Source organism: Antechinus flavipes, chromosome 1 (genome assembly GCF_016432865.1).
Source record: "Antechinus flavipes isolate AdamAnt ecotype Samford, QLD, Australia chromosome 1, AdamAnt_v2, whole genome shotgun sequence".
In the NCBI taxonomy this organism is placed as follows: Eukaryota; Metazoa; Chordata; class Mammalia; order Dasyuromorphia; family Dasyuridae; genus Antechinus; species Antechinus flavipes.
The window spans coordinates 17,361,073-17,383,293 of NC_067398.1; the positions used below are offsets into that span (position 1 = coordinate 17,361,073).

Below are 22,221 nucleotides of genomic sequence, written 5' to 3' on the forward strand. Positions count from 1 at the left end.
GGGGGCGGGGCCTCTCTCCTTCTGTCCCTTTTTTCTTTCCCTCCCTGGCTAGGGGGCGGGACCTCTCTCCTTTCTTCCCTCCCTCCTTCCCTCCCCCGCCAGGGGGCGGGTCGGCCAGTGCGACGGGCGGCGCTAGGGCCCGGCGGGCGGCGTGGGGCCGGGCCGGGCTGAGCTGGGCCGAGCCGGGCTCGGGGCGGGCCGGGGCGGGCGGAGGCTCTGGCAGCCGCCGGCCCGCGGTAGAAGAGGAGGAGGAGGAGGAGGAGGAGAGAAGAGAGGAGGAAGAGGAGGAGGAGGGCAGGCGGCGATGGCGTTCATGGAGAAGCCGCCTGCCGGCAAGGTGCTGCTGGACGACACGGCACCTCTGAGCGCGGGGATCGAAGCGAGCCAGAGCCTGCACTCGCACACGGTGAGACGGGCCTCCGCAGCGGGCGCGGCGCAGGGGCCGCCGCCAGGCCCGCCGGGAGCGGGGTGGGGGCGGGGGGCGCCTCGGGCTCCGGCCCAACCGACCCTCGTCCGGGCCCGGCCCCTCCTGACCCTTCGGCGCTCCCCGGGCGTCCGCCTCCCAGCAGAGAGCCGGGTCTGTTGATCCCCGCGCCTCCCGGGAGTGTACACATTAGGTGTCCAATGTTTGCTGGGGTGGAGTGAGCGCCGGGAAGTGGCAGCGCCGCGGTGGGGCGGGGAGCGGAGGGGCCGTGCTGCCGGCCTCGGGATGGAAGTGTCCGAACCCGGCCGAGGGGGCGCCCGGGGCCTACGGGGGTGAGGAGGAGGAGGAGGTGGTGGGGATGGATAGTGATGAGGGTCATGAGGCTGTTGGTGGTGATGATGAGGATGGTGCTGAGGGTGCTGACCCGGTGACGATGATGATGGTGGGCTAGGGATGAAGGTGATGGTGTTGCTAGTGACCGTGGCGGTAGCCGAGGGCCGGGGCAGTCCCTCGCCTGCAGAGAGGCGGGCGCATCCAAGGAAGCCCGGCTTTGAGACTCTTCCCGACCTGGGACCTCCCAGCTCCGCGGGCGCCCTCCTCTCAGGCTGCCCGTGCCGTGCTCGGGGCTTGTCGTGGAGGTGTGCCCAGGTGGCCCAGGCCAGTGTGTGTGGGGGCGGAACATGCCTGCGGCCAGAGGGCTACCTGCCCCCTCCCTCCCCTCCCCTGGGCTTCTTACCGGCCCGATGGCCAGGGGGCACCCATCGTCGCTTCCAGCCTGTTGGCACAGCCCGGAGTGGGGAGAGGGCCTTGGGGTAACCCAGGCCGCCCTTCTGGCCAAGCTGGCGCCGGGCCCTTATCACCCTGAGTTTTAACGCAGACTCACTTTCCTTTGCCTTTTGTCCCACAGGACACAGGGCCGGGGAATTGACAAGCTGGGAACAAATCAATGACAGAGAACTCGGGGCTGGGGGGTGTGAGTGTGAGAGAGAGTGTGTGTGTGAGAGAGAGTGAGTGTGTGAGAGAGAGAGAGTGTGTGTGTGTGTGTGTGAGAGAGAGTGAGTGTGAGAGAGAGAGAGTGTGTGTGTGTGTGTGTGTGTGTGTGCGTGCGTGTGTGAGTGTGTAAGAGGGGGAGTTTCCTGGGAAAAGAAGGAGCAGAGAGCCGGGACTCCCGGACTCCGGCATTTTCCGGGTTTCGGGCTGTTTGTTTACCAGAGGCGCGTTTTCGGAGTCCTCCCCCCGGGAGCGGAGGGAGACAATGGGCTTCTGTTTGGTTCGGGCCGGACCTCCCCTCCGCGATGGCCCAGCTGGCCCGGAGCTCGCCAATCCCAGGGTCCTCCTTGTGGGGGCCCGGCTGGGCTCCTCTCCGCCTCCACCCCGAGGAGACGCTTATCCCGCAGAGGGAACGCTTTCCGGGTGGCCCGAAGCCTTCTGGGGGACCCGAGTCGGGGGAGGGGGGAGTGAAGTTTGGGGCTTTGAGATGAGCATCCAGCCGGGGCCGGGGGGAGATGGAGAGATTACAGAGCCTGTCTCCCAGCGGGAATCCACCTTGGAAGCCATTCCTTCCAGCCCCGCTCTTGCCAACGAAGGGGGATCAGAAAGGCCGAGGCCGCCACCGGCCGGGCTGGGGCCGGGCTGGCGTCCCCTGTCCCGTTGGAGGCGCAGAGTGGCCTTGGTCCGGTTCTGCAAGTTCAGAGCCTGTGGCTGCGGGGGGAGGGGAGCGGTGGCCAGCCGCTGTGCACTTGGCTCAGAGAGGTCACTCTCTTAGCCCGAGCCCCCCAGCCCGGGACTGGAGCCCGGAGTTTCCTTTACTGTGCAGTAACATTGTATCTTCACATCTCCGCGTGTTGTACAAACTCCTACAGCCCAGACAGATGCGGTGGGAGGAGAGTGAGGGGGACTGACGGGCGGCCCTGAGGAATCCTCCCTAAGTGCTTATTGAATGAACAGTGAGCAGGAAAGGTCTCCTGAAGGAGACCCTTGAGCCTCGAAGGTGACAAGGCCCGTCGGAGAGGGTCACCTGCCGTGCCAAGGCCCGGAGGGGGGAGATGAGATAAGGAGAGGTCTCCAGGTGGGACATCCCTAGAGCCAGGGCGGATCCGGCTGGAAAGGTCATTTGGGACTGGCTTGGAAGCATTGTAAATGCTAAGGAGGGGTTTGTATTTGTCCTAAGGGACATTATTCAAGTTGCGAGCATTTATTAAGCACCTACTGTTAGATGAATGACTTGATTAATGCTTCAGGAAAACCTTTTTCTCAGTTCAATGAAGTTCTTGATTGGAAAATAGACTTCATGTCAGATTGCTGTTTTTGTCCTAGAAGATGATCATGTTATCAGGGAGGAGCTGCCCTGACATAGGAGTAAATTGGATTTCCAGAGGGAGGCTGAGCGGTCTCCAGCCTCACTTTCCCTCCAGAGCCAAATGGGTTCAGTGGCGGGATGGAGATCAGGATGGGGGGGGTGGCTGTGGGTGGGAGACCGGCAGTGGTCCCAGCGAGAGTGAGAGGCGCTGGGTTTGGAGCAGAGGCGTGTAGAAAGCAGGGGTCCCAGGCCACAGATGGTGCAGGGATGCAACTCCGCAGAGGCTTCTGGGGGAAGGGGCCTCGGCCCGGGTGTCGGAGGAAGCAGGGGCTTCTGGGAGGTGTCGGTGAGCAGGCGCAGCACAGACACATGGAGAGGCTGCGGTTGGGCTCCAGACCGAGCAGGTTGTTGGCCCTGTGGGCCGAGGGCAGGAGAGGGGCTGGAATGGACACCGAGATGGGGATAGGAGCGGGGTGAGGGGGGAGAAGTCCTGGAGCCTGTGTGAGGCCTCCGAGGGCAGGACCCTCTCTGCCGGGCTAAGGGGGCTTTAGAACTGGAGCTGGGAGAGAACACCCCCACCTCTGAGGAATGGAGGCCTGGAGGAGGGACACCATAGGCTTGGCCCAGCTTTCGCAGGTTACAGGGAATGGCGAGCACCCGGGACTCCGTGTTCTTCCCCATTTCCTCTGCTCACGGGGCTCCTTCTTTTATACACACACTCACACTCCCACTCTCACACACTCACATACACACACTCACACACATACACACACTCACACTCACACTCACACACTCACTCACATACACACACACACTCACATACTCACTCACACTCACACACACACTCACACACTTACATACATACACACACTCACACTCACACACTCACACACATACACACACTCACATACTCACACACTCACACACACTCTCTCACACACACACTTACACACATACACACACTCACACTCACACACTCACATACACTCACACACATACACACTCACACTCACACACTCTCACACACTCACTCACATACACACACACACTCACACACTTACATACATACACACACTCACACTCACACACTCACATACACTCACACACATACACACACTCACATACTCACACACTCACACTCGCACACACTCACACTCGCACACACTCTCACACTCACACACTCTCACACTCACACACTCACATACACACACTCACACTCTCACACACACTCACACACACACTCTCTCTCTCTCTCACACACACACTCACACACACACACACACACAAGAGCAGTGACGAAAATGACGGTTCGGGAGCCGGGGGGAGTTAGGTGGAGGGGAGAACCCCGCTCCGGCACTGACAACTCCCAGGACTCAGTTCTGTCTCCTTGGATCGGTCTCTCATTCAAGATGCAGATGGCATTATCTGGGGCTGGGAGGGGTGGAGGCTGACTCAGGGAAGGCCCAGCCGCCAGAGCCTCCTGTGTCATCGCTGCAGAATTAGAGGCTTTTTGGGAGCTTGCGTCAGCTCCTGACGCAGAGGCCGGAGCCCCCGAATCACAGCCTCGGGATGAGTAAGTGCCCTCGCTCGGACTCCGGGAAAGCGGCCGGGGAAGGGCTGAGCCGCGAGGGTGGCAGAGGGAGGGGAAGGCGGGTGGCCGCCACCACAGGAAGGAAGGAGCCGGTTTTGCCTCAGCAAGTTTGGGGCCCCGGACCCGGCAGTGGATGAATGAACGGGCGCTCATCTTCTGGCTGGGCCGGGGGGCCAGGGGCATGGCCTGCATCGTTTTCCTTAAATGGCCCCAAATCTCTCGGGCCTCTGCATTTCTAATGACCCAAATGGATTCTGGGTGTATGGGCTTGGGAAAGGAATAACCTTTGGGTGGAAATCGGAGCCGGAAAACAAGGCACTCCAAAGAGAGTGGGCGGCCAGCCGTTATTATGGGCCTACTGTATGCCCGGCACTGGGGACACGAGTAAAACAGGCCCTGCCTGCAGGAGGAGTCAGTCAGTGCTGGAGACCTGGGGGAGGCGGGCGGGAGCGGTTACAGCTTTCAGGGGGCCCGGCTTTGGTCCGGGTGACTTAGCCTTTGTTTTTGGGGGGGCAGGGAGTGTTTGGCTTCTGTCCCGGGGGCCGACACGGAGAGCTCCCATTCAGAGAGGGGAAGTCGTTATGGCGGGAGAGATGGCCTGGCCATGCCGTCCCACCAGGAGCAGAAGCTTCAGGGGCCCTGGGCAGAGGGACGGGTTTTTATGCTTCCAGAGGCATTGTGGCAGAATCTGAGAGGAAGACGAGGGCACAGGGAAGCAGGGGAAGAGGCCCTTTTAGAAACAGCTCAGGGGAGAAGAGGGGCAGATTGGGAGGTAAGGGGCTGCGAGTGGTCCAGTTCAGGGACGAGGTCACTCGGGTGGGGAGGGAGCGTCCAGCCGGTGCCTTCCACGCTCTCACCAGGGACCTTCTGGCCCCCTTCCAGCCAGGGGAGCACTTGGGTTCAGTTCCGCTTTATGCTTTTTAACCTTCCCCCACATTTGTCCGGACACCCGTCCTGGTGTTTTTGTTCTGCTTCTCTTCGTGGGAAACTCCAGATCTCAGGTGTCCAGGCCTTTGCCGGGCTGTGCCCCCTGCCTGCACTGCCCTCGCTCCCCCTCCCTCACAGGATACAGGCCCTCCTTGGGGCCAAGCTCGTCTGCGATCGCTTTGATTCGCTCTTGTGGCTACTGGTGTAAGGGCGGTTTGTGACCCTCCTGGGAAGGGAATCTCCTGGAGGGCAGCTTCACTGCCCAGCTGCTTATTCGGCCCCTGCTGGTCAGCCAGGAACCAAGGAGCTGTAGCATTTTGGGCCTGCGGGGAGACCCGCGACCCCCAGGGACCGTGCCCTTGGCCGATGCCATCTGTGCCACAGGGCCGGTGTTTGGTGCCCGCTGACTCCCTCTGCTCGGCATTCCTCCCTCCCGGGGACCAGCCTGGCCCCCAGGGTGCTGCCCTCCCCTGCCGGGCCAGGAAAGCCTCTGTTCTGTTTTTGAGGTTTTTCATGCTGGCCTTGGGCTGCCGAGAGGCACGGGTCAGTAGAGACACTGGACTGCTGTGAGCCCTGGTCCCCTCTCCCCCCAGCCTTGGAGGCTCCCCGACTCTGGCCTTGGAGGCTCCCTGCAGCCGGGGCCAGGCTCTTCCCCTGGCATCCTGCCATGTGCTGGCCCTGCTACCAGCTTGTTCAGTACCCTTAGTGCCCCTCAGCCCCTGGTCAGTGACCTGCTGGTCACCTTGGGGGTCTTTTAGGAACTGCTGAGGCTGCTGGTGCAAAGGACCCTTTGGAATTCCGGGGGCAAGTTCAGGCAATGTTGGGCTTATGAGATTGTCCCGGCCTCTGCTTCAGCCCTGGCAATGTCTAGTAAAAGTCTAGTAAAAGGCCTGGTGCTTCTCAGCCCGGATGCCTGGGATAAAACCTCCTGGCTTTCTAGTCTTGTCAACCAGTGTTTATTAAGCGCCTACTATGTACCAGGCCCTGTGCTGAGTGCTGGGGTTACAAAGAAAAGGAAAACTCGGTCTTGTGAGCTTCGGAAACTTCTTGGAAGGGCGATTGTTTAAGCCAGGGGTTCTTAACCTTTTTTCTGTGTCCTGGACACCTCAGGCAGTCTGGGGAGGCCTAGGGCCCTTCTCGGGAAAATATTTTAAATTTATTTTAAAAAATCACATGGGATTACAAAGAAAACAAGTTATATTGAAATAAAGATGTGATTCCCTCCCCCCCCTCCAAGTTCACGGAACCCATGTTGGAATTCCATGTCTTTGGAGGTGGACTTTCCAGTTAATCCTCGAACCCGTGACACTGGTATGAGACCTCTGATGACGTGGCCTTGTCCGAGCTTCCCGTAAAGGTGGATAAAATCAATGTAAACGGGGCAGGAGTCCCCTTGTCCTGTAGGAGCTGGCAGAGTTGTGTGCGTCACGCCTTTCCACGAGAGGAGGACCCAGGAACTGCTGGGAAGTTGATTGTTTTTCTCCTATTTGTCTGCCTCGGGGCCTAAGAGGAAGGTGGTATGAAAAGCAGCCTTTCCTTGGAGAGGAGGTGGGGGAAGAGAAGTGTGTCCCAGGGAGTGCGGGACCAGAGCTTAAACACTCTTTTACCCGTTGCCTTTGCTGAGGCTCTCTCCTGCCAGCGCCATTGTCCCGCTGTGTGTGTATGGGCACGGTGCAGGAGTGTACAGCCCAAGCATTGCTCCCCATGGAGTGTGGGCTTTTTGAGCCCCGGGAGCCCCCCTGTTCCACTTATGTCACCAGCACCCGCCACATAGTAGGCCCTTAATAAATGATTTTTGATTGATTGATGCTGACTAGAAATTAAACTATTTTAATTCATCTATTTCTGTTAAAGAAGTCAGCTCTAAATGGATTATCCTTGTTATTGTATAGATAATTCTGCCTGGATCTTGTTTTGAAGACTCAATTTTCTGTAGTATCAATTCATTTTAACTCGGGCATTTATTAAGTGCTTACTGTATGCAAGAGCCATGGTAACCAAGTATATAAATAAATCTTCTTAACTTCCTGGAATATAATACTCTGAGGGGAATCTATTATTTTAATGCCTCAGCTGCTGGAGAACATTGTGAAATAATAAATACGCATTTTGCCTTTAGGAGCACAAGGGGAACTCCCTCCCACGTTTATATTGATTTTATCCACCTTTACGGGTGCTCGGTCCAGGCCCCAACATCAGAGGCCACATGTTCTCACAGCACTGTTACTGGTTGAAGGATTAACTGGGAAATCAATGAGAGCAATCTCGTGATGTGAAATGAAGGGATCTCGCTTCCCCCCCCCCCCATTGAGTTAATGAGGAAAATGATGTCTGATTGGGACAGTCAATGTTGAAGAGCCGGTAGACGCTGGAGACAAGTCACGGAGTGCCAGGCCCGGGAAGCACCAACCCCGTGACTCTGGGCCGATGACAGAGCCTCCGCTTCCCCGCCTGTAAAATGGGGTTAACGACGGGAGAGAGCGTCTATGAGCACTTGGCGACGCGCCTGGGACAGAGCGCCACTGCTCTGGTCATTTTGTGAGCAAAGTTGGGGTGGATTAAAGAGATGCTGCTTCTGTGCCTGCAGGTGTGTGTGTGTGTGTGTGTGTGTGTGTGTGTGTGTGAGAGAGAGAGAGAATGTGTCTGTGGGTGTGGCAGGACCCGGAGGAGCTGGTGTGACCCCCCCCCCCCCCATGGCACAGTGTCCACCCCAGAACACCAGCCAGCCAGGTGCCTCCTCCTCCAGGCTCAGGGTCTGGGAGGCCACTGCTCGGCCTTGTGGGCCTCCAGACTTTGGGGGCGCTGGGCGGTCCCTTCAGAGTTTTCTGGGTCATTGCCCCAGCAGTCACACTCCCTCGGGGGGGGGGGGAGCTGGCACCCACTTCAAGCGGTTTGTCCCTTGCCCTGGCAAGGGCCTCAGTGTCCCCCCCAGCCCTGGCGCCCGTTTCCCCCGTAGTTCTTCCTCACTGGGCGGCTTCACCTTGGAGTTCCTCACAGGTGCCCTCCTTGCTCACGGGCCAAGTTGTCAAACACCCCGGGGTGTGTTACCCGCTTCCGCTGACTCAAATAGCTGCTTTCCAGATCACTGATTCTCGCTATGACCTGCATAATTTTCCAGGATTTTGCTAAATGTGGTTAACCCATTTTCAGCAGCCTGCTTTAGCTATTTCCGGGATTTCCACCTTTCCTCCTGTGGCACAGAACCTGCGGGGGTCCCCCCCCCCCCCCCGGGTGGCCTTCGAGCCGACACCCTTCTTGTTCGGGCCCTTTCCCAAATCTTAATGGGAAGGTCTGACGCGCCGGCCCTTCCTTTGGGCTTGCCCAAGGCACCCTTCTGGGGTTTCCTCCTAGCTCTCACTGGCCCAGGGCAAGGCCAGGCCAGTTGGCTTCTTTCCTTATGGGTAATCAGCCATTTTTATCCACCCAAGTTTTCTTTTTTTGCTTGAATGTGAATCGATCGCTCAGTTGATTTCTTTTGTGACCGGGGTCTCCTCAAGGAGGATCTGGAGTGGTCTGAGGCAGCCCCGTGTCTCTGTCATCAGGAACACTGACCTCTCTCTGAGGAGCCCCCTTTATTTGGTCGTTGCAGAGGCAGCCTTTGTGTGGTCCCTGGGGCCTGCGGTAACAATTTAAAGATCCTGCCGAGAGCCGGCTGTCTCATTAAAAAACGGGATTCCTCCGGAGCTGCGGTTCCAGGGCCCGGACAGTTCCTTTGCCGGAGCAGGCCGGATGTTCCTGGATTTCATAGAGGCAGATTTAAAGCGTCAGGAACCCCTGCCAGTCACAGGGAGGAGAAATGCTGATAAAGCACGCTGAAGTCCATCATGAAAGGGGGTTTGATTTACCCTTCGATGACATCCGGACTCGGCAATACAATGGAGCAGCATCCTTTGGGCTCAGCTTTTTCAGGTCAGGCAGGGGATCTGACCTTCCAATCCTCCTTGCCCCTTATGGGCAGGTAGCCTGGATGATCTCCCGAGGGGGTATCTGAGCCTGTGGACAGTCTGGTTGGGAAGCTTAGGCCGGCTTTCCTGACCAGCTAGAATGTTTCGACGATGTCCTCTTGTCCTTCCCACAGCCTCCCGGCTCTCCTGGCGAAACCAGGAGAAGTGTGTGTGGGGGGGTGTTCCGAGCCCCCTCTGATAGCATCCTCTTGTTAGAGGTTTTTTCCCTTCTCTGCACCAGGTTTCCTGCCAATTAAGTCTTTATCTGATTCTCTTTCCTCCTTTTTGGGTAGAAGTCCTTGTTCCTATCCCTCTTTTATTAAGTACCTACTACTGTATGCTGGGCACTATTCTCCCAGAGGTCCTTATGAGGTCCTTGAGAGCCTCATAATCTAGTGGGTGGGGGAGGGAACAACTAGCAAAGAACTGTACAGATAAGCCACGTACAGAATAAAGTCATAAAAATAATAGCGTTTTTCTCTAGGAAAGGGGGAGTGGTGGAAGATCATTTTGGACTCAAACATTTTAAACATGAATGTTAAAATTTTTAAAAAATGCAATTGGGAAATATTTCATAGAATAAATAAAAACTTTTCTTTTTTTGAGTGATAGTAAGCTTTTTTATTGAAGCTTTTTATTTTCAAAACATATGCAAGGATAATTTTTCACCATTAACTCTTGTAAAACCTTATATTCCAATCCCCCCCCTTCCTCCCACTGCCTCCCCTAGATGGCAAGTAATCCTTATATTTTGCTGAGGCAATTGGAGTTAAGTGATTTGCCCAGGGTCACACAGCTAGTCAAGTGTCTGAGGTCGGATTTGAACTCAGGTCCTCCTGACTTCAGGGCTAGTGCTTGACCCACGGTACTATCTAGCTGCCCTACCAACGTTCTTCTTTTTATTTTTTTTTAAACATATGCATTTATATGGTGCTTGCTATGTACCAGCCCTGGGAGATGGTTTTATTCCTATTTCACAGATGAGAAAACTGAGGCAGGCAGAGATTAAGTGACTTAATGATAATCATTACTGACATTTATTTTACACCTGCTGTATGCCAGACGGTCCTAAGTATTTTAGTTATTATCTCATTTGACCTTTAAATAACTTCTCAAGAGGGAGATAGTGGGACAGTTTCCAGCCTGTGAGATTAAGACCTCTGATCAGTGACCAGGTGGGTGGCAGGGGCAGCCTTTGAACTCGGGACCCACCTCTGAGTTCAGCCCTCACTTCACTAAGCTGTGCCATTCCTTGGAGGTACAGGATGTTGCCTTTTCCTTCGAGCCCGTGTGAATCATGATGTTTAATCCAAAAATGTCTTCTGGTCAGAAGGCAGTTACTTCTTCCCAGTTATCCCGATGATTGTCATGGAGGGAGTCGGGCGGGTGAAACACGTGGAGTCTTTCCCTTTGGCTGTGTCCAGGAGCCGAGAATGGCTGAGAAGGCTGGATCTTGGAGGATCCCAGCGTCAGAGGCCGCCTAGTTACCTCGTAGGGTCCCTCCAGTACTACTTTCGTGAAGGGCTAGAGGAAGGGAAGAAATCCGCTGCTTCTGACAGGGTCCATTCCACTTGGGGTAACTGATTCTTATTTGCGTAACTCTGACAAATTTCAGGGGATCTTAATCTGTTTTGTACGATGGCCTCCTTGGTCATTGTGGTCAAATCTAGAAACCCCTGAATGTTTTTAGTCCATAAAATACAGGATGACAGCAGTTGTACCCCTTACTTTAAAATAAAGTTGTAATTTTTTCCTTATCCCAGTTTATAAACTCTTCCTGTAGACAGATGCTGGGTTCAACACCCTTGTTCAGATTTCCTTCTATTAAGCTGAATTATCCTTTTTGCTTACTGTCCTAAGCTCTTGTCTCTGGTGCTGAAGTGGAACAACCCTGCGGTCTTCGTGTTGTGGCGGACGGCTCTGGCCCCAACCCAAATTAAAATCAGAGACTTTTAAGGTAGAAAAGCAAACAAGGATTTATTACGATCTGGCAAGATAGAGCAACTCCTAACAGACAAGGTGTTATCAGTAAAGAAGTGCAAAGTGCAAACTGCAAAACAGGAGACTCCATCGACCCTAACCAGAAGCCTCCATCGCCCCCCTGACCTTTTCTGCCGTTGTCTGGGGTAGTCCAGACTTACATCCTAAAAACGAATCTATCCCAGAAAGAAAAGAACATTGCTAAATAACAAACTCTTTACCTCTTAATTAATTAATTAATTAAAAGGAGTGTGTGTGTGTGTGTGTGTGTGTGTGTGTGTGTGTGTGTGTGTGTTGGGGCGGGGGGGGGGGGAGATAGAGGGAAATGTTTATCTAAGATAATGGAACACCTGCAGCTTTTAGTTATGGCTCCACTGGTTATTGCAAAGTCTCAAGTCACAACTGGGCCCTGGCCAAGGCCACATTCTTATGAAGGTCCTTACTCGGTCTCTCTCATTCCGTGTCCTTGGAGCCTGCCTGTCTGCCCTCTGCTAGAAATCCCCGCTTCTCTCTGCCAGGCCCCAGGTGGCAGACTCCAGCACCTTCCAGGTTACCCTGGCACAGATGTGTCTGAGCTTGTCTAGGCTGGGGGAGGATCGCCTCATCCGCCTCCCATTGCCGTCACCGTTTTATCTACTCCCTCGACCTGTTGGCTTCTGTTGTGGCAATCCCTTAAGATGCCCTGAAATTTTTCTGGGCAGGCATGTCTCCTGCTTCGCTTTTGGGCGGCTGATTCTTAGAAAGCAAATGAAAGATCTGACAGTTATTTCTCCATCTCACCAACATTGGCCCATGATTCTAATCGTTGAAATCTTTTGGGAGCTCATTCTGTCACTTAGTGAGTTAACATTTCCTTCCAACGCATGAGAGTGTCACCGACGTACCAACGTTCCTTCATCTATGTCACTGACAGGAACCAAAGGCAACGCCAGGCCCAGACTCGTGTGCTTGAAGTTCTCCACGAGATGCTGCCCTTGAGATTAGCATCTGTATCTCGATGGCTACTTTCTGGTTCCACTTTTTTTTTCCTCAATAGTGTTTTATTTTTCCAAATAGATGTAAAAATAGTTTTCAACATTCACTTTTGTAAGATTTTGCTCTTTATTTTTCTCTCTTATCTCCCCTCCCCGAAACCGCAAGCAATCTGATATAGATTATACATGTATAATACTTTTAAACATTTCCATATTTGTCTTGTTATGCAAGAAAAATCAGACCAAAAGGGGGGGAAAAACACAAGAAAAAACAAGTCAACAAGCAAAGGTGAAAATCTTGTGTTTTGACCCACAGTCTCCATAGTTCTCTCTCTGGATGGGGATGGCATTTTCCACCTGGACCCAGTTCTTTACCCACTCCTGAACCTACCGTCCTGCACATATACTGTCGTGTCGACCGCATTGCACCATCTTTTTGGCAAAAATAGCATGAGAAGTTTTCCCGAATGTTTGAGGGAACTCTAGGTGATTTGTATTTTACCGAATTGAGCTGTTCTTCCAGCTAATAACATGAGGCTAGTCTGACACGACCTCTTCTTAACAGTCCTACTGGTTTTTGGAAGCCATTATGGCTTCCCTGCCCAAATGTTAATTCAATTCAACAAATATGAATAAAGCACCCACTGGATGCCAGGAGCTGAAGGTACCAAGACAAAGCCCCTGCTCTCAAGGGCCCCCTCCTTTGGTGGTAATACATTCTGCACTTTTGCTGGTAATTTGTAGCCAATGAACCAAACTCTAGGTTTCAGACTCTCCCTTAAAAAAAGACAGTCCCAACATTTGACTTTCCGCAGTCCTCTCGGGCTCTCCCCGCTGGGGGACTTCTCTTAGATTACTGAGTGGGGGGCTTTGCATCCCACGGCAGCAATAGCTGATGTTTGCCGGTGGCGAGCACATGGGGAGCGCTTTGATTTATTTGGAGATGGGCTTAAGGATGGGAGTGCATTTGACTGACTTGATTGATGTCAGTAAACATTTTATGCTCCATGAATATCGTCACTTTCTGTTCTGGGAAAGGCACCGACTGGAACTTGGTGTATTCTGGCGTGGGGCTTGCTATTGTGCTGGAAGATGTTTAACAATCAGCTCTCTCAATCTTGTGCGCCTCGAACACTTTGCAGTTTAATCTGCTTTCTCGGTGTCTCCATCGCTTAAGTCTAGACAACAACAGATCAAAAGCTTGAATTTTTAGCACTTGTGTATTTCTGATATAAACGGTCACCTTAAAAATCTAACAATTGCAATGAGTGGGCAGGACCCCCGGGTGGGGTTTCTTGGCCAAGTTGGAAAGACCAGGGCCCGGACCCTCTGGGAGGAGACTGGAAAGTTCCTGAGGGGGTGGGCAGACATTCAGCCCGATTCTTAGGGAGACAGTCTGCTGGCCAGCTCCCCCCTTGTACTGATAGGGGAAGGCTTCTCCGGGAGGGCTGAGAGGCGGAGGAGGGGAAGGGGGGAGATTTATTGCAGCCTTTCCACCTTTTCTTGAGAAATAAGGCAGGCTGACAGCTTCCTGCCAAAAACCCGTGCAAGCTAAGCACAGTGGGGCTGGGTTTGTGGTGTATGGGCTGGGGGTGGGTGGGGAATGACCGGTGACTTCCCATGAGCCTCCTCCCATCTCTGCTCCCATTGCCGGGGAAGGGAAACGACCCTCTTCGCTTGGGACCCTTTTGCCCGCTTCATTGAGAAGCACCTGTTGGTCTGGACCCAGACTTGAGAGCCTTTTCCCGGCCACGTTGGGGGTGACCAGATCGCGGCTGGGGAGGGCTGGCTTTAGTGCCCGCCCCTCCCCCCCAGTACAGAGAAATTAAAAACCAGATCACCCCGCCCGTTCCCGCGGGGCGCCCCCTTTGGACCCAAGGGATGTTGGGGCGGGCTATCTGTGTGCTTGGAATTTGTCGGCTCAAATCTGAAAGCCGATATTTTCATGCTTTCCACCTCAGGGTGTCCCTTTGGGGGGGGTCCATGGGAAGGGGGGGTGATAGTCTTAGTAATTCACTCTTTTTCCAGGGTCGGGGGGGGGGGCGGATACTTAAATACATGCGTGCATATACACGTGTGTGTAACCCCTCCCCCCAGTTCTCTACATCCAAGTCAAAGAGAGACCGATTTCTCCAGGCACGTATTGATTCGGAAATCTGCAGATGAACTTTTTTTTTCTGTTTTACTTATTTTGCTAAACAGTTTTCGGGGAGGTTTTAATCTGGTTTGAGCCACACTTGGAATTTTGTGGCGCTCCCCTCCCCCCGGCAGCCGCCATGACTTTGACCCCTGTGGGGCTCCCAGACAACTGTCTAAGGCCGTAGGTCGGAGGGAAACTGTTGACCCCCGATGGCAGAGGGAGCTTCCTATCTGGGGTTCCCTCTGCTAACGGGCTACCACGGGCCGCTTTCGCTGCTTCTCTCTCTGACCAGAACCACATGGACCCCAATCCCTTGAGCCCTGGGGTTCCGGTCCCGGCTGCGGGAAGAGCCCGCAACGTCCCCCGCGGACACCGCCCCGAAGAAAAGGCTTTCCTTTATTTGGCTGCCGCATTTTGAGTTCCCGGAGTCTGTTCTCCCCTCCCCCTCCCGTACCCCGACTTGGGAGAAGGGCCGCGGGAACTGCAGACTAAGGGCGCCTGGGCGGCCCTTTCTCTGGGAGCGGAGACCATTTCCTTCCGGAGCCCTTGGGGCCGCCGCGCCGCTCCCGTCACTCGGGACAGCTCAGCCGCTGCCTGCGGTTCGTGAGTCACTCGGGGCACCGCGCTCGGCCGCCTCGCGCGGACACTGGGGGGGAGGGGGGGGCGGCAGTATGTCGTCATACCCACTGCCGGGAAAGGCGGACCCGGCGGCGGGAGGGCCCAGCACGGGGAGGGGGGGGGGAGGGAAGGGACCGCGGGAGTGCGCCCCCTGCTGGGGGGGCGGGGAGGAGGAGCCGGGTTCGGACTGAGTGTGCGTGGGGAGGTTTTCAGCACGTTGTTGACTGGGGCTGCTGGCCAGGACCGCCAGGCTGTCCCCAAAGTCTTAGGGCGGTTCTAAAGCTTTGAACTGTCCCGAGGCCTTGGCACCGCGTGTGCAGGCTTCTGACGCCGCAAGGCCCGCGTTCTGGCCTCGGGCCTTCATCTCTTACTCAGTTTCTCCCCCTGCCTCCTGGGTGATTGTGAGGGTCCCTGTAGGAAGCTGAGCTGCTCTCATCTCTTCCCCTCCCTCCCTCCCCCTTCCCCCCCACCTAAGGGAGCCGGTGACAGCGCAGGTTCCGGCCCACGTGGGCGCACATTTCTGCCGTGCTTGCCCAAAGGCCTGGGCTATACTGCCCAAATACCCATGGGGGCTCCGCCCACTGTCAAGGCCGAGCACACGGAGGGACCAAGGAGGAAATGCGGGGGTGCTTTCAAAAACCCCACTTCACAGCGGTGAGACCCCTTTGGGAAATCCCCGCCTCGGAGATGGAGCCGGGAGTTCCTTGGGGGGCTCCCTGGGCAGCCTCCCCTCCCCCAGCATCCAGGTCTGGGTATCGAGTTCCTAAGAAGAAATGAGGGGGCAGGTTTGGAAAGCACCCCCGCTGGGCAGTCTCCCCCCCCCCCCCCCAAAGTGCTTAGCAGAGGACTGCCCCCTCTTGGCCAACCCTCCTGGTCTTTGTAACCAGAACAGTCCCGATCCCTGGCCAGGGCCGGTGGGCTAAGGGCTGGAGACTCCGCTGGAGGCCTTCCCTGGGGATGTCGAGGGGTGAGGGGTCCCACCTCTCCCTGGCTCCCAGCTCTCCGGTCACTGAGAACCAAGCATGGGGGAGGGGCATGGAGACAGGAAGTGTGAAGGCGGGGGTGATGGGGACAGGAAGTGTGAAGGAGGGGGGGTGATGGGGAAGGGAAAAAAAAAGAAAAAGGGTCTTTAGGTTGCACTAGATCCTGTGGCTGCTAAACCTACAAGAGAGCCAGTGTCTGCCCTCAGGGAGCTCACGGTTGACTAGTGGCCTCTAGGGAGGGAGCCGGGGCTGGAGGTCACAGCGCTGCCATGGAGAATTGCTCAATCAGCTGACAAGGCTTTTCCAGAACCTACAGTCAGACTATTGATCTGGTTCTCCCAGGAGCCAGAGCAGAAGAATTGGGCGGATGGCAAAATGGCGGCGGGACGGGGCGGGAGGTGTCCCCATGTGCCCTATCTACCACAAATGTTGAATAAATTAAGGTTGTGAGTTAAATTGCTGATCATGTTCTGAAAAGTGCTCTCTGTAAGACCTTGGGTTGCCTTCTTTCCTTTTAGGAGTCAGGGTTTCCGCTGAAGTAAAAGGAGGGAAAAGGGAGGGGTTTGAATAGAAGATGGAGAAATTTGGATTTACTTCAAAGAAAAGGCAGAACCTTTGGAAGGTTTTGAGCTGATAAATTACAGGAAATGGGAAGTTTAGGAAGACTGTTTGTTTGTGGAGTATCTGGAAGACTTTCAGTAATTCAGCTGGAGCTTAGATCTAGAGGGCATGGAGGATCCTAGGCTTAGAGCTGGAAAAGTCCTGAAAGTTCCCCTAGTCCCATTTTACAGAGGAGAACACTGAGGCCAAGGGCGTTGAAGGGACTTTCTCAACGCCCCTCATTGGTAAATGGTGTGAGGGTGAGAATGGAGGGCAGCCAGGCGGATGGGGCGCCAGGCCTGGAGTCAGGAAGAACAGCGCTGGAATCCAGCCTCAGACACTGCTCTGTGACTGGGCAAATCCCTTCCCCCGTTTGCCTCAGTTTTCTCATCTATAACATGAACTGGCCAACCACTCGTTGCCAACAGTCTGACATGACTGAAAACTCCTAAACAACAAGGAGAATTGAAGGAAGATGAAGAGATTCAACGATTAAAACGGAAAAAATGCTTCTGGTTCGGGAAGGGGGAGAAGCAAGACGAGATGACTTTTTAATCTGTCTTGAGCGCTTGTTTTCGGCGTCTTGTCTTGGCATTTGAAATTAAGGAAAGAGAAGAAGCGATAGTTTTTTTTTTTTTTTAAGATAATCAATACTTCTGAAATGGACAAACGGCCATAGAGCTGGCTGACTGGAGGCCTCCCCTTAGCTCCACGGAGGGCGCCGGGCCTTCGGCTCGGAGGTCTTGAGGGGCAGTTGACCGAATTGCCCAGTGCCAGGAACGCTGGCCTGGGGCTCCAAGACACGTTTATGTCGAACAACCCGTTCTGCTCCTTCAGACCCTGCGCGATGCTCACTGGCTAGCTGGTGGTGAGTGGGGGAAAGAAACCCTGCGGAACGGGACGACTGGACCTCGGTCGCTTCTTTTGCAGCCATGGCATTGCCTGCTTTGGGAACCTGTGGGACCTTCTTGTTTTAAAGAGAACTTTCTGGAGAAAGGTGAAGCTGGAGAAGCGGTGCCCTTGGAGGAAGCACTTGAGGTCTGCCAGGCAGCGTTTGGAGATCCCGGGCACCCCCAGGAGCATCTGATAGGGATAGTCGAGGTCTCTGCTGGATGCAGAACGTTAGTTGTAGCCTTCTCTTCTTGCGTGTTTTACTCAGTGCAAACTCAGTGTCTCCTGAAGAGAGAAGCAGTCCGGAGCAATTGATGCCTTTGCTCAGTTTAACCGGGTTGCCTTTATTTTGGTCTTTCTCCTTTGGTATAAGAGAAGAGGGAATGGACAAATTTGGAAATAAAGGGATATTAAAATAAAAGATAGCCATGAAATGTTTTAAAATTTGACATGGATAGGTAGAAGAGAGATAGAGACCCACACAGAGAAAAATAGAGAAAGGAGGAGGAGGAAGAGGAGGGGAGAGGAGACAGCCAGATGAACATTATGAGGGAGAAAGAAAGGTGCTGCGTTCCATGTCAGCAGACCTAGGTAACAACCCCAGATCTGCCACTTACCAGTGGGACCGTAGTAAGTTAGATCCACCCATGGCAGAAAATAAACCGAGAGCACCGGGTTTCTAGGATTTAAAAAATGAGGAGATATGTTCAATTCTGCCCCCCATCCGGTGCCTTTTTGGAAGCACAAGCCTCCCCCAAGGAATGATTAGGTAGCCACCCAAGCATCTCTTCTAGGTAGAGGAAACAGACCCCATTAGCAGAAAACTAATGTCCAGAAGGGATTCCCTCACTGAAATCAGTTCTATTCTATCCGGATAGGGCTTTGCAGGTTGGATGATGGTGGACTCCCATCCAAAGATGGCTTCCCGGCTCCCCCTTTTTGTTTCCCTTGATTGCAGCAGAGAGGCTCCCTCCTTTGGAGGAAGGGGGAGGTCTCGGGCTCCAGGATAGTAACTGGTGGAAGGCGGGGTGTATCTGCTTGTCTGGGATTTCTGAATTCAGGGATTGGCTGAAGGAGCTGGGGGCATACTCAAAGTTAGCTCATGGGGTAAGGTGAGGAGAGGGAGTGCTTTCTCTGAAGATAGGTGTTATGGGATCATTTAGGCCCGGATGGACCCCTCTGGGGGAGATGATGATTGGAAAAAGAAGGGGAGACTTTCAGCTGGTTGTGGGGTATAAGTGAGAAGCAAGAAACCATTAATACCCAAGGTACTTATTGATGGCAAAGGGCAGAGGAAAGTGAGAAATCGAAGGTTATTCTCCCTGTGAAATGCAAGCTCGGATTTCAGAGACACCCGATGAAATCAAGGTCTCATTTAATAACATGGCTTTGCACAAATGTGAGTTTGTGTACGGATTCTATAGCAATTTTGGTTCCTTTACATTTTTCTAAAAGAGGAATGATTGTATTGACAGTTACAAATTTCTAAGAACTTGGTAAATTGTGATTTTTTTAAAACAACTTTTCTAAGAAAAGTTTATGTCCTTCTACAAATAATAAGAAAGGAGTTGATAACCACAGAAAGTAAACGTTGTGGAAAATATTGTAGCAGTTGAAGTTTGGTTGACTTTTCTATACCTGGGCATTTTTCTGGATCTCTGTTTCTTCATCTGTAAAATGGGAAGCTTGAGAGGAAAAGATTTCTCCAGTCCCTCCAGAGCCTAAGTCCTCATTTCCTAGTTCCTTCAGCTTAGCGGAGGTGCTAAGGCTAAAGAAAGTGGGCAAAAGGGCTACTAGAAGTGGTGGGGATAATAAACTAAACTGTCTTTATCCAAGTTCTGATAACCTCTCTGCTCACCTTCGCCCGCGTATCAGACAGCCATCCCTTATCTTATGGCACCTTAGATACAGCCTTTCTTAAGGCCGTCCTCGTACAATAAAAGGGCGATTTAAAAAATTAATTTCCGTATTTAATGTAGGATTGAAGTTCCTATTAGAGTAAGGGATGGTCATTTCATTCTGAAAAACCAGAAAAGGCTGTTTGATTTTTCCTGTTCTTAGTATTGCTGTTTTTGGCCTTTGTTCCGGTGTTCTTGGAATTATAGCTTTTCTAAAACCATGAACTCTATTTGCTGATTAGGCAGCTGCTGTATTTCCCTTCTGGACACCCTGGTTGATTGTGCTGTTTCCTTAGACTTAAGGTTGAATTGAAATCCATACTCACCCCGTCAGCAGGAGTCGAAGCTTCTGAGTCTGCCTAAGTCTCTCTTTCAGTCTATAATTATCTGGCGCGGATCGTCATTTGGGAACAGTGATTCTGTCCAGCCATGACCTGTCGGGCCCTTTTAAGGGGCTTGTATATCATTGAACAAAATGTTAGAAGCCATTAGAGGCCAAAGTAGTTGTTTGTTTTTAAGATAAACAAGCCAAGTCAGTATAACCTTTCTTTGGTTACTGTTCTAATAAGGGGAAGAGGGAATTACACATTACTCTTCGCTGTAATTTGCGCTGTTCCCATCCCTGTCCAGTGCTACGAGGGCAGGCTTCTTGCCATTCTACTTAATGGATCCATGTTAACTTCCCAGATAAGTTTTCTGCTGGTTGAACTGGAGGTTTGCCTTCGGAGTAGGCCGGGAGGGTAATTGACCATGAAAGAAAGGCGCTCCAGTGGAAAAGTCCACACTGAGAACAAAAGACTAGGAAAGAAGGAAGAAGAGAAAGAAAAAGAAATAGTAGATTAGATGGATTAGAATGGATGTTCAGGCTAATTGGGTATTCCACTAAGAAGATTCCGCTTTTCAACCCTTTAATTGCTTTTGCATAAGGTTGAAAGTTGACTATTCTCTGACTAATTTAATCGATGTGATCTTAAAATTAAGTTCAGGGAAATTTGTTTTTAAAAGAGGGCCAGGGGATGCTAATTGCTTCATTTGTCAGCCCAACATTGACTTACTTAACTTAGGTTCTATTATTTACGTCCATTAGTTAATTTACCATTCATTTTTGCCTTCCTTTAAAAATTGTTCCAGAACAGTAAGAACCTAGCATGTTGGTGGAGTTGTGAACTGATCCAATCATTCTGGAGAGCAATTTGGAACTATGCTCAAAAGGCAATCAAACTGTGTGTAACCTGTGAGTACTACTACTGGGTCTCTTTCTCAGAGATCAAACAAAAAAGAAAAGTTCCTAAATTTGCAAAAAAAAAAAAAAAATTATAGCAGCTCTTTTTGTGGTGGCAAAATAATGGAAATTGAGAGGATGGTCGTCCATTGGAGAATGGCCGATGGGGGTGTAGTATGTGAATGCAATGGAATATTGTTGTGCAATTAGAAGCGATGAACAGGAAGATTTCAGCAATGCAAAATGAAATGAGCAGAACCAGGAAAATGTGTGTGATGTATGTGATGATCAGCTGTGAATGAATGACTCGGCTTTTCTCAGCAACACAGTGATCCAAGACAAGTTCCCGGAGGGAAATGCTTTCCATAGCAGATAAGAACTGATGGACCCTGAATGCAGATCCAAGCATATTTTTCTGACTTTATTCTTTTTTTTGAGTTGTTTTTCTTTTGATGCGTTTCTTTCACAACTGTGACTGATGTGGAAATGATTTGCACAAGAGCACATGTATGAACTATATCAAATTGGCTACTTACCATTTTTCAATGATAGCTTTTTATTTGCAAAATACATGCAAAGATAGTTTTCAATATCCGTCCTTGTAAGACCGGCTCTGGACTTGGGGCATTCCCTCATCGGCCTTGTGAAGGTCAGGCAGCCAGGCTGTGGGTGTGAGTGATGGGGGTGTCCGTGTGGATTTGGGAGGGCCGGGCAGGCCCCAGATGGGCGCAGGCGGCTGCCCGGGGTGCAGTGAGCACTGCTGAGGGGAGACCCCACTATTGAGGCAGCGCATCCTAAGGGAGGAGAATAAAACCCAATGCTATCTTCTGAGCCTCCGTAGAACTGGCCTGGCCTGGGCACTCCATGGCTCGTGGTGAGAGCGTGAATGGGAGAAGTGTGGAGTCCCAGCAGGGATGGAGCAAGGGTCCTTGGAGTCTAGCCCATCCCCCTCTACCACACGCCCCAACCCTGCCCCTTTCCCCTGTGATGTGCTGCCTCATTGCCTGGTTCTCCTGTCAGAGGCGCTAACCACCCATGTTAGCCCCCTGTGCCCTCCCAAATCCACCCAAGGTAGAGAACCCTTTCTCTCGGTCCTGTGGGCAGCCCTTTGTCCAGTTGGCTCGTGCTCTTGTTAGCTGCCTGGGTTATTTACTTTTGTGATGGACATTTTCTGGACATTGCTTTTTGGACGCTGGTTCTGGTAATGCCGGCAGCCCGCTTGTGCCCACCTTGGGTCTTACTGACCAGCACCGTCAGTGTGTGGGATCGAATGGAGCTGACTGGGCTCATCCTGAGTAGGAAGGAGAAAAGAGGGCTCTGGGGCATTGTGGGGGGGGCAAGTTTGGGGCCCTGCTCTCTTCTCTCTTCTCTGGTCTGGCCATCCCCAGCTGGTTTTGAAGCTTTGGGGGATACTGGGGCGGAGGAACCTGGAAACCGGCCCTCCCTAAAGGCCCCTTCCCCAATTAGGACAATTGCCTTTGTCCTGGAGGGCGATGCACAGGGAAAGCTGCAGTGCTTTGCTTTTGTTTTCCTGTTTTGATCCTGTTTAGAGGCAGCAGAAGGAGAAAAGATCAGGAAGAAGCGCCCTGGGGCCAGGACAGCCAGGTGAGCTAGGCTGGCTCTGTGGCCCTGACCCCCCCTCCTGGCTCTCAGCAGGGCCGGCCTGTGCTCTGGAGGAGGGCATCTCCTCCTCTGGGAGTTCTCCGTAAAAACAGAACCCCCTGGCAAGT

The 22,221-nt window shown here is 52.9% G+C and overlaps 1 protein-coding gene across 8 annotated transcripts in view; it reads left to right on the plus strand.

The window, feature by feature from the left end:
* The first annotated feature begins 246 nt into the window (after positions 1-246).
* Positions 247-22,221, plus strand: part of PXK (PX domain containing serine/threonine kinase like) — a 62,448-nt gene continuing 40,473 nt past the window's right edge. For 6 of the 8 annotated variants that reach the window (XM_051979781.1, XM_051979804.1, XM_051979773.1 and 3 more), the window contains exon 1: positions 247-406. In XM_051979781.1, the coding sequence (XP_051835741.1) occupies positions 305-406 (102 nt within the window). In that variant the 5' untranslated portion in view covers positions 247-304. The remainder of the gene's footprint in view (positions 407-22,221) is intronic. The other 2 variants (XM_051979761.1, XM_051979767.1) reach the window with 2 other exon arrangements.